Genomic DNA, 12529 nt, shown 5'->3' with positions numbered 1-12529 from the left:
TTTGCCAAGAAGGCTAGGGAGAGCATTGGAACTGAAATTGCAGATGATCATGAAACTCCCTATGGATGCTGGGAATCAACCCTAGGTCCTCTGGAAAAGCAGCCAGTTTTCTCAATTGCTGAGCCATCTCTTCAGCCCCCAAGAAGACATTTATTGTTTGTGTTTGAGACAGGGTTTCTCTGTCCTGGAACTCACTCTGTAGACCAGACTGACTACGAACTCAGAACTCAGAGATCCACCTGCCTCTGCCTCCCAGGTGTTGGGATTAAAGACGTGCACCTGCACTGCCTGGCCCTGGAGGCATTAATTTGTTTTTGTTTTTTTTTTTTAAGCATAGAAACTTTTCTCATCAGCCTCAAGCAGCATTTGAGGAACTAGAATATATGAGTCTTTCCTAGGTGATGAGTTTTTAATAAACTTCCCCTTATTTATGACTATTGTAAAATACACATAAAATTTATCATTAATACACATACAATATTGTGTACCCTTCACCAACTTCACCAACTACTACACATTCCCAGAATATTTTCTGGCCTCAAAAGGTTATCCAGTGTCTGTGAAATAGTCATTCTTCCCTGTTCCTCCTACCCTAGTTCCTGACTGCTGCCAATCTAGTTTTTATCTCTATAGATCTTCTTTCTAGATTATTTCATGTAATAGAGCCATATAATATGTCTGACTTAATTTAATGTCCTCAAAATTTATCTATGCTGTAGCATGTGTCCATACTTCATATCTGAATGATATTCCATTGCATATATGTATCATAGTTGATTTATCCACTTACCATGAACCCCAGAGAGGAGACGGGGAGGAAGGCAGGAAAACCATGTGTTCTCTGAGGGGAGGCAGTTTAAATATCCTGTGGGAGTGATCTTGAGCATCTCTGGTCATCATTTGGCAGGCTTTCTCAGGGGTAGAGTCTGGACTGAGACAACTTCCAGGGGAGGGGGCTTAGGATGGAACTTCCACCCAAACATCCCAGACTCTTTGGGTATGGGGCGCCAGCTCAGGTCTGGCTACTTCCTGCTGGCATGGGGCAATGAGAGTTGGAAGTTGGTGTGGCTGGAGAGGCATCTGGTTATCTGCCATCCGGAAGACTCGATGCATCTGTTACTTGAGGGAACTGAGAAGGCAGGTTGCTAGGGGAAAAAAATAGGTTGTTATCATCTGTCTTGGTTGTACTGATGAAGATCAGTGTGTTAAGAAGAGGAGCAGATAGGCGCTTCATTGTGGCATCTTGGAAAACCAGAGGGTAGAGAGTCCTAACTGCTGGACAGACAAACTATCCTGAATAGGTGCCTACTTGATCCTGGAGAGATGGCACCAGCATGGGTGTCCCAGAATCTTAGAATTAGTATAGATGTTATTCTGGTGACTCTTGGCTATCCAGAGTGCTTTAGTCAAGATCTGGCCTTTTGTGAAGAAGTTCCCATTGGCAGGTGGGTCACTTCAACAGTTTTAGTGGAAGTGACCCCTGTATACACTGCCTGGTGGTTTTCTGATCCATGTATAAGGGAGCTTCCATCAACAAACAGGGTGAGTTGAGGGTTTATAAGTGGTTGGTCTAGGAGACTTGGCCCTGGTAAGACCTCCACAGCCTCCGAGGCTGAGTGAAAGGAGGTACCAAAGCAGGAGCGAACAGGAAGGAGGGTTGCAGAGTTTAGGGCAGGAATGGAGGCCAAGGTAATTTGGGGGTTTTCTAGAAACAGTAAGTGAAAGTGTTGGCTAAGGTTTCTGTCTCTCATGGCCCACAGCTATTCAATCCCAAAGAAACACACAGAGGTCTACATTAATCATAAACTGGTTGGCCTATTAGCTCAGGCTTCTTAACTCTTATAACATATATTAGCCTATAATTCTTGTCTGTGTTAACCACATGGCTTGGTACCTTTTATTCTCGAGGCAGTCTCATCTTGCTTCCTCTGTGTCTGGATGGTGATTGCAGACTCAGCCTTTCGTCTTCCCAGAATTCTCCTGTTCTCATTACCCCACCTATACTTCCTGCCTGGCTACTGGCCAATCAGCGTTTTATTAAACCAGTACTACTTAAAAAACTTTACAGGATATAAGACCATTGTCCTACAGCATGAAAGACTTGTACTCCTGAAGGCCCAAGGAGGGAGAGAGAAGAATGATGCAGAGGGTCTGAGAGGCAGTGGGTGGAATGTACCATAATTGGCCTGAACAGGGTGTTCTTGAGAGCGACCCTGATGAGTTCGAGCATGGCTGCCATCCACAGACAGTAAAGTCCAGCTGTTTGGACAAATAGGTGACTGTCTGATTCTAAGACCCAACCTGTTGGATTAGAACTCTGGTGGCCACTCCTAGCTTTTCTGTTTAAAGGTGATAAAGTCTCCTGGGATCTGGAAGAGCAAGGGCAGGGGCTGTTAGAAGGACAGTGGGTGGGTGGGTGAGAGCTATAGCCCCATGGGGGTCTCTCTGACTGCCTGGTACAGAGGCTTGGCTGTAATGGCAAAGTTAGGGATCCAATGATGGAAGAATCCCATCAGGCCCAAAAATAAGAGAATCTGAAGTGTTGTTGTGGGGGGCTGTAAATCCTGCAGGGCCTGGACCCTGTCAGGGGTGAAGGTCTTAGATCCTGGGCTGAGTTGAACATCCAGATGCACCACTGTGAGAGAGCACCACTTTGGCTGTTCAAATTGACATTTGCCAGCCATTGTTCATCAAATCAAAAATAAAGACAGTGCATTACATACAGAAGATTTTGTATTTTCCTTTTAGCAGCATATTTGGACCAGACATGGTGATGTACTTCTGTACTCCTAGCACTTAGGATGTGGAACTAGGAGAATTGTGAGTTTGAAGCCAGCCAGAACCACATATGTATTAAGTATTGGTACTAGATAACACTTTGTCTTTTTTAGGTGGCAAAATGGAGGTCTTGCTATTGTAGCTCAGACAGGTTTGTAGTAACTCTAAAGTCGACCAGGCTGGACTTGAACATGTGATCTTCCTTCCTCTGTCTTTACAGTGCTGAAATTACAGGTTCAGGCCACCATAACTTGTCTTTGTCTGTCTTTATACAAGTTTCTCGATTTAACTTTGAGTACTTTTAGATGTAAAATAGAAAACTATGTAAAATAGAAAATATTATTACCAAGTTTTTTTAAGGAAACAAGTGAAATAACAGTAACAGTTTTAAATGTTAAAAAGTAGTTAATGTCTGCATTTCTAGCTTGGCAGTCTTTGGTCCTTTTGCTATTAAGTTACTATGCAGTTCAAACAATTTTGGGAGTTCTATGTATTCATACAAAAATAATTATAATTTCTGACTGAACCACTGTTGTAACTTTGTGCTTAATATGTCATCCTTGCCAGGCAGTGGTGGTGCATGCCTTTAATTCCAGCCCTTTGGAGGCAGAAGCAGGTGGATGTCAGTGAATTCGGGGCCAGCCTGGTCTACAAAGCGAGTTCTAGGACAGCCAGGGCTACACAGAGAAACCCTGTCTTGGTTTGGGGGGCGGGAGTCATCCTCCCATGACTGTGAGTAAACTTACATCCCTCATAACATCATATAAATGATCTGACATATTGACTATATACTGAGATTTTTATTACTTTATGAATTACCAAGTATTGACAGTGTATTGCAATATTTATACCATGTTGTCTTGTATGAAAATTCCAGACTTTTATAATTCTTGATAACCAAGACAATGATAAAGAGATTCATATTCCATCTTTTGGAGAAAACGTATTTATCAGTCAAGAATCTTTGGCAAATTGTTTTTGTCTGCTGGTTTTCTAACATCTTAGTATTGGAAGCTTATGTAATAACCCAGAAATGTTTAGATATAAGAAAAGACCTTCCAGCTGTCAAGCTATGAGCATGTTTAATGATTCGCAGTTGTAGCATGGTAGTTAAATTATTGAGTCAACTTAATCTAAATGTTAATTATATAGTCTATTATTTAGTCACTTCTGAGTTTCATACTGCAAGGTTGCAATATGTGGTTCATTATGAGACTCAGTTTGAAAAACACTGTCATGCAGATTGACAGTAAAGTTTTAGCAGATTTGGTGGGAGTTGAGGGAAATGGTTATTTTTGTACATGTAATTTGAGGTAGCTTTGAGACACATGAGTTTTCTGGTAGACCTTGCATATGTGAGTCTAATTAGAGAGCTATTGTTTATGGCCAAGGTAAAATGCAGAATTGTAGACCTCAGCTGTCCCTAGTATACAACACAACTTCTGCATCTAAAGGCTCAGGGATCAGTGCAAAAGAAGACCCACCCTAAATGTAGATGGCACCATGACTTAGACTGGAGTCCTAGACTGCATGCAAAGGAGGAAGGAAGCTGAGATAGCTTATATTCATTCATCACTCCCTCCTGATGGACTCATTCTGTGAGCTAAGACAGCCACTTTTTTCTTCAAAAAAAAAAAAAAAGAATTTTCCCATGTATTTTATCCCAGCAGTGTGTACCCAGTACACTCCTTTCAGGTTTCTGGCAGTTGTCACAGCAGTTATCTGCTGTCCTGACACTGGTAGGTGTGTCATTTGAAATGCAGATTGTAGTGAAGCTAGAGATTGTCTGGCCATCTTAGGTACAGCCAGTGTGGCTAGCCCACCTGAAGAGTAACTTCTGGCCCACAAAGAACATTCTTTACCAGATACAGATACAGAAGATAAAAGCAATTTATGGGGTTCTATAGGCAGTATAAAAGGAGAGCAGAGTTAGGCTGGGCTTGAGGTATAGATCACTGGTAGAGCGAGCATTTGAGTAGCATCACTAGGCCTTGGGGTGATCCCTAGCACTGTAAGAGGAAAATAAAAACAATAGATAAATCCAGGGAATTATTCCTGTATTAATATAGAAATTCATGCCTATAAAGTATTCTTATGGGCAACACAAATTGGACTTGGTGTATTTTTTACTTTTTCTTCCTTTTTTGGGGGAGAGCATAAAGGTGGGAGTAAACCTGGGAAGACTGGGAAGCATGTGTGATTGGGTGCATTGTGTAAAATTCTCAGATAATCACATAAAAATAATTATGTTGGGGGAAAGTATTCTTAGATATAAAAGCAAAATACCTTTTTTTTTTTTTTTTGGTTTTTCGAGACAGGGTTTCTCTGTGGCTTTGGAGCCTGTCCTGGAATTAGCTCTGTAGACCAGGCTGGTCTCGAACTCACAGAGATCCGCCTGCCTCTGCCTCCCGAGTGCTGGGATTAAAGGCGTGCACCACCATCGCCCGGCTGCAAAATACCTTTTGAGTACCTTGGAAAATGGCACCTTCTTACAGATTAGGTCACCTGTTTTTACTCAGTTGAATGTCATTGAGAAGAATTGGCATTCTTTTAATTTAATTTCAACTAAGCCTAGAACCAGCTTCCTATAATTAAGACATTTGTGTTTTGAATACAAAATAATTTTAGGATCCTGAATACCAGTTAATGAAATGTGATGGTAATATATCTATATTGTGTTATGTTGCTTCAAGTACACTTTGTTTTTACCTTCTGGTATTGTTTAAAAAGTTGCCTTTACACTGAGGACTGCCGCTTTCTTGCAACAAAGCTCCTTTTCAGATTTTGAAGGGAAGGCTCCCCTCCCTTTTGGGACCCCATCCTGTTGCCTCCTAATGGTCTTCCACCTCGAGGCCCAACTATATACCTATCCCTGTAAAGTGCTCATTCTGAAGAGTAAGTGATTTCAGCTTCCTTCTTTAGTAACTCACCTTTCTTCACCAGTCTCTTAACTATCTTAACTGTCTTAGCTTGGTCATCCTCCTGTCTGTTAGAATAGGGAAACATCCGGGAAAGAGAACTAGGGAAAGGAAGAAAAGAAAACGCTGGGTGTAAGAGCCTCTGTTAAATATTTACATATTGATTCTAGAAATTGGGTCCATACAAGGCATAGTGATAGTAAAAGTAGTCCCTTGTACTCTTCAGATATGATAAGGGCTTACACTAGCTGCCAAATGCCAAGCCTGCAGTAAAGGCCGGAGTAATAAGCACCCAGTTTAGGTATCTAAAACTGTAAATCTCTAGCCTCTTAGAGTCTTGGGCCATAATAAGACTTTAGGTGTCAGAGCATGGAGCTATGAACTCCTAAGTCTGTCAGTGTAGCCATAAGCTCTTAACACTCAAGCGCTCAGGTCTGCCAGCAGTAGAAGGGCTGCTTCCTCAACCACTCAGTTTCTGAGGAAAGCTAGAGGGGCCAAAAAGCTAGCACTTGTGAACTATAAGTAGCTTTTCTAGTTTCTTACTTCATCATTCCCCTGCAAGCTAATATCAGTATTTTGCTCCCTACTTTCCAGACCTTCCATCTGACCTTATCACTGGCCTCAGGCTGCTCATGTATTTATTGAGTTAATTATTTTTATTAAAAGTTGTCAGTTGGGTGTGGGTGGTATACACCTTCAATCACAGCACTCAGGAAGCAGAGGCAGGTGAGTTTGAGGCTAACCTGGTCTACAGAGTACAGCCAGAAGAGACAGGGCTACACAAAGAAACTGTGTCTTGAAAACAAAATCCCAGCAAAATTCTTCACAGAGCTCAAAAGAACAATACTCAACTTCATATGGAAAAACAAAAAACCCAGGATAGCCTAAATAATCCTGTACAATAAAAGAACTTCTGGAGGTATCACAATCCCTGACTTCAAACTCTACTACAGAGCTACAGTGATGAAAACAGCCCGGTATTGGCATAAGAATAGACAGGAGGACCAATAGAACCTAATAGAAGACCTGGATTTTAATCCACACTCCTTTGAACACCTGATCTTTGACAAAGAAGCAAAAAATATCAAATGGAAAAAAGAAAGCATATTTAACAAGTGGTGCTGGCATAACTGGACATCAACATGTATCTGTCACTATGCACAAAACTCAAGTCCTAATGGATCAAAGACCTTAGCATAAAACCAGCCGCACTGAACCTTATAGAAGAGAAAGTGGAAAATACACTTGAATGCATTGGCACAGGAAACCACTTCCTAAATATAACCCCAGTAGCACAGACACTGAGAGAAACAATAAATGGGACCTCCTGAAGCTGAAAAGCTTCTTTAAAGCAAAGGACACGGTCAACAAGACAAAACGACAGCCTACAGAATGGGAAAAGATCTTCACTAACCCCACATCAGACAGAGGTCTGATCTCCAAAATGTACAAAGAACTCAAGAAATTGGTCATCAAAAGAACAAATAATCTAATAAAAAAAAATGGAGTACAGACCTAAACAGAGAATTCTCAACAGAGGAATCTAAAATGGCTGAAAGACACTTAAGGAAATGTTCAACATCCTTAGTCATCAGAGAAATGCAAATCAAAACAACTCTGAGATTCTATCTTACACCTATAAGAATGGCCAAGATCAAAAACACTGATGACAACTTATGCTGGAGAGGTTGTGGGGGAAAGGGAGTGCAAGCTGGTACAGCCCCTTTGGATGTCAGTATGGTGATTTCTTGGAAAATTAGGAAACAACCTTCCTCAAGACCCAGTAATACCACTTTTGGATATATATCCAAAGGATGATCAATCGTGCCACAATAACATGGGCTCAAGTATGTTCATAGCAGCATTGTTTGTCATAGCCAGAACCTAGAAACAACCTAAATGCCCCTCGACCGAAGAATGGATAAGGACTATGTGGTACATTTACACAATGGAACACTACACAGCAGAAAAAAAATAACATCTTGAATTTTGCAAGAAAATGGATGGAGCTAGAAAACACTATTTTGAGTGAGGTAACCCAGACACAGAAAGACAATCATCACATGTACTCACTCATAGATGGTTTTTTTTTTTTTTTTTTTTTTTTTGGTTTTTTTGAGACAGGGTTTCTCTGTGGCTTTGGAGCCTGTCCTGGCACTAGCTCTTGTAGACCAGGCTGGTCTAGATGGTTTTTAAACATAAAGCAAAAGAAACCTACAAACCACAATCCCAGAGAATTTAGACAACAATGAGGACACTAAGAAACTTACATAGATCTAATCTACATAGGAAGTAGAAAAAGACAAGATCTCCTGAGTAAATTGGGAGCATGGGGACTTAGGGGGAGGGGAGAGTCAGGGAGGGGAGCAGAGAAAAATGTAGAGCTCAATAAAAATCAATTTAAAAAGGAAAAAGTCGTCAGAATTTTTAGTTATTGTCATTGCCTTAACACCCACCTCCTCTCCACCACTCTTCAGCGTAACACACACACACAGCTGTTCTTTGGATTCCACTGGGTTGGTGAATGGTAACTTAGAGCTGGCTTGCTTGCATTTTGTTTATCTTGTTTTGTTTTAAATGGAGTCTATGTTACCTGGGCTACTTTCAGATTCCTGGGCTTAAATAGTTCTCTGTGCATCCGCTTCCAGCGTGCCAGAATTATAGGTCCAACCTACACATCCAGTGCAGGCATTCTAGAATAGAATACTTGCATAGTAAGGAAGGAGAGATTTGTCAGTATTTTAACATTCAAATGAGGAAAAAAAAAAAGGATAGCCTTGACTTTTAATCTGGCAGGCAGTTAGGAATTGTCAAAACTGAAACGAATTGTTAGGTGTTCTAAAGACATCGGAAGTGAATTATTTGTATACTAATGCATGAGCCCTCCCTTCTTGATCTTACGTTTCTCTATCCTGCTTCTTATTCTTGCAGCTATTGTAGTTGTACCTGATGTTGCTGTTGAATGTTAGAGAATATATCACAAAAAAGACCCTTGTTTGTTAAACAGGTGCAATATGTGCTAATAATTTACTGCCTTGCTTTTCATTGTAGAAATGCTTTCTAGAACATGTTAATATAATTATTTGCTTACTTTTCTTTTGTGTGTGTGTGGAGGGGTACATGTGTTTGTGGAGGTCAGAGGTGAACCCCAGCTGTTCCTCAGGATCTAGCTACTATATTTTGAGACATCATCTTCCTGGGATATGGGGCTTGCTGACATGGTTAAGCTTGATGTCCAGTGAGCCCAGGCATCTTCTCATGCCCACCTCCTCCACACTGGGACTGCACACAGTGCTTTACTTAACCCGGTTTTTGATGTGGGTGCTGGCACTAGTACTATATGTGACAAACTCTTTACTGGCTAACTTACCTCCCCAGCCCCTCTTTTGCTTTTTGTTTGCTTTGTTTTGTTTCTATTAGGTAAGTGTGCAGTAATGCCAGTGACTTAAAGATTAGAGAAACAGTTCATAATAAAAATGTTTTTGTAGAACCAGTCAGTAATTACTTACATGTAACATGTACTGAGCAAAGTTCAGTGGTGGTTTTGGTTTTGGTGATGCACTCTTCTTAATGAGGAATACCTAGCAGTCTGTGTTACTATGGTGGATAAAGTGAGGACCTAGATGCTAATACTACGCAAAATCATTTTCTTATGTCACTTTTTTTTTTTAATTTTGCAGCCTCGGTGAATATTTGGATGAAGCCATTAAATTAATTGCTTGCCATCATGAGCAGAAGCAAGCGTGACAACAATTTTTATAGTGTAGAGATTGGAGATTCTACATTCACAGTCCTAAAACGATACCAGAATTTAAAACCTATAGGCTCAGGAGCTCAAGGAATAGTGTGGTAAGTTTTTATTTCAAAATAAGGCAGGAGTCTTTAACTGTTGCCTTTTCTCCTCTTTGTAATGTAGATCCTTTGGTAAGTAATCAACTTTACACAAAAAGAAAGGAGAGAGAGAGAGAAAGAAAGAAATCAAAACTATATAGACGAAAGCTATAATGTGGTAATTTTTCCTCAGAGATTACTGGTCCTTTTTATTATTTCTAAGCTGTAACTATTAACCAACAATAGTATTTTGATATATAAAATATGATTAAATATGTACTTAGTGTCATATAGAGACATGCACTTATATCAAGAAAAAGGAAGTGGCAGGCCTGTTCATTCTGTGAATGCATCTATTCCCATAGCTGATCATTGAGATGCCTGCCTCACTGAATCTTCACTTTCACTCTGTAGTGTTGCAATTGGAGCAGCGGGCTGCGTCCCTGGCACCCGGCCGCCCCCATGACTAGCTTTACCCAAAATAATTACACGGAAACTGTATTCTTTTAAACACTGCTTGGCCCATTTCTATCTAGCCTTTTCTCGGCTAACTCTCGCACCTGGACTAGCCCATTTCTTATAATCTATGTAGCCCACAAGCTGGCTTACCAGGAATGATCTTAACCTGCGTCTGTCTGGAGTGGGAGAATCATGGCGACTCCTAACTCAGCTTCTTTCTCCCAGCATTCTGTTCTGTTTACTCCACCCACCTATGTTTTAACCTATGAGGGCCAAAGCAGTTTCTTTATTGCTTAACCAATGAAATCAACAGATTGATATATGACACTCCCACATCACTGTAGTGGATCAGAAATCTCATAAACTGGGGAATACATCAGCTAATACATCTTAGTATGTTACAGAACTTGTATATCTTTAAAGTTGATTTACAAGGTAACTTCTATAAACAGGCCCAGGTTTTATAGATGAACATAATTCTTTATAAATTGAAGTACGTACAGTCCTTGGGATAGTTCTCCTACTGACTCAGAATCACTAAGTTAACATTATAACCTTGGGGAAATGATAAGCCAGCCATACCCAAACATAATTACATCTCTATTGCTTCTTAAACAAGCAAAATTTATTTAAAGTCTGCTAAAACAATTGGGAGTATTTCTGACCCAGCATGTTTATAAGGTTCTAGAAAAGCTCTTGCATATGTCCACAAATACATGTACATAAGGCTGTTCTTTATTTGTTATTTCTATAGCAGAAGTTGAAGCAGCATCAAGTCTGGCAACAGGAGAATAAAATGTTAGGATGCAGCCAAACAGCAAAGTACTGTACAACATTTAAAATGAAGTGGAGCTGTCTGTGTCAGATAGACACTGTCAGAAGTATAGACCTGAGTGTTAAAATGATCTACAAAAAACTCCACCATATTGTATTAATTTCTCTGCAATATATCAGATATGTAAAACAATTCTATATACTTTGCGTTGACTACATATGCAGAAAAGATAAAAGCTTACCTCTGAGAACAGAAGAGGAAGAAGTCTTTACCTGTAATATGTTTCTCTTTTTAAAAAACTCACGGGGCTGGAGAGATGGCTCAGAGGTTACGAGCATTGCCTGCTCTTCCAAAGGTACTGAGTTCAATTCCCAGCAACCACATGGTGGCTCACAACCATCTGTAAAGGGGTCTGGTGCCCTCTTCTGGCCTGCAGGCATACACACAAACAGAATATTGTATACATAATAAATAAATAAATCTCAGAACAATTGTGGTAAAATAGTAAAATCTAACAGAATTGTATAAGGGAAATACTCTTACCCGCCCCCCTCCCAAAACATACAAAATGAATACATTTTTTAAATGCATTTAAAAAAAAGACAAAAAGAACTTAGGCACTTTTGTCCACCCGTGCTGAGGGATCTTGGGTGACACAGTCTCAGTGGAGAAAGTAAGGAGTCTATGTGATTGCTTTGTAAATTTGGTTTTAGAACTTTGTGCTTAATATTTATTTTTAATTTATTACAGTGCAGCTTATGATGCCATTCTCGAAAGAAATGTTGCAATCAAGAAGCTCAGCCGGCCATTTCAGAATCAGACTCATGCTAAACGAGCCTACCGAGAACTAGTTCTTATGAAATGTGTTAATCACAAAAATGTAAGTGAATAGTTCATGTTTCCTAAGTATAAATAAAATCAAGATTTATTCATGAATATATATCTGCCAAAGGCTTTAAAAAATATTAGGGACTTTAAACTCTCTACATTGAAACATTATTTAAAATCTACAGACTTTCCCTCCATCCCTACTCCCTACCCCCATTAGTAAGTAGTGCCAAAAGTGGAAAAATGAGATCTGAAATTTAAATGGTTAGTTTTCTGGCATTTAATTTATAGACAAAGTTTTAGGGAGATAAGCGTTTGAAAACATTTTATTCAGAATTTTTCTCATCTTAGTTTTTTTGTTCCCTGTAAAACTGGCATTTCAGAAAACTGTACAGAGACGAAATCATTCCCATTGCACTTGGACATTGGAATTTAATAAGAGTCAAAATGCAAACAACTTCTTTGCACCCAATTCTGACTTCTAAGTGGTATCAGTACTTACTTCTACTCAGATAACCGCTGATAATAACAGTTGAACAAAAACTTTGTAAATATTTACAGAGAATGAGGAAAAACATTTCTAACTTGAAGATAAAACTTTCATTCATTTTGAAAATGAACAGTTAATTTTTTTTTTTCATGCCAGAAGAGGGTATCAGATCCCATTCTAAATGGTTATGAGCCATAATGTGTGTTTTGGGAATTGAACTCAGGACCTCTGGAAGAGCAGCCACTGCTCTTAACTGCTGAGCCTTTTTTTCAGCTCCACTTAAATTGTTTTTAAGTTTGCATTAAGCATACTGACTGATATGTTTGTTATTATGTTAACAGGACAGTCCTTCCAAACTAGGAGGGCATAAACTAGGAGAGAATTGCAGAAAGGACAATTTTATGAAGCACTAAACTGAAGTGCTAGCCAGAGACATTATCCAAAGAAATT

The 12529-nt window shown here is 39.7% G+C and overlaps 1 protein-coding gene across 6 annotated transcripts in view; it reads left to right on the top strand.

Moving 5' to 3' along the window:
* Mapk8 (mitogen-activated protein kinase 8) overlaps nt 1–12529 on the top strand; it is a 66213-nt gene that overhangs the window by 28930 nt on the left and 24754 nt on the right. For 5 of the 6 annotated variants that reach the window (XM_041662514.1, XM_041662513.1, XM_041662515.1 and 2 more), the window contains 2 exons: nt 9377–9545; nt 11512–11641. In XM_041662514.1, the coding sequence (XP_041518448.1) occupies nt 9424–9545; nt 11512–11641 (252 nt within the window). In that variant the 5' untranslated portion in view covers nt 9377–9423. Of the gene's footprint in view, nt 1–3381; nt 3511–9376; nt 9546–11511; nt 11642–12529 lie in introns of those variants that run through there. The other variant, XM_041662516.1, reaches the window with a different exon arrangement.

Source organism: Microtus oregoni, unplaced genomic scaffold, assembly GCF_018167655.1.
Source record: "Microtus oregoni isolate MIOR12 unplaced genomic scaffold, Mior012 000013F_ref0000133, whole genome shotgun sequence".
NCBI classification, from domain to species: domain Eukaryota; kingdom Metazoa; phylum Chordata; class Mammalia; order Rodentia; family Cricetidae; genus Microtus; species Microtus oregoni.
This window is presented reverse-complemented; position numbering and strand designations above follow the sequence as displayed.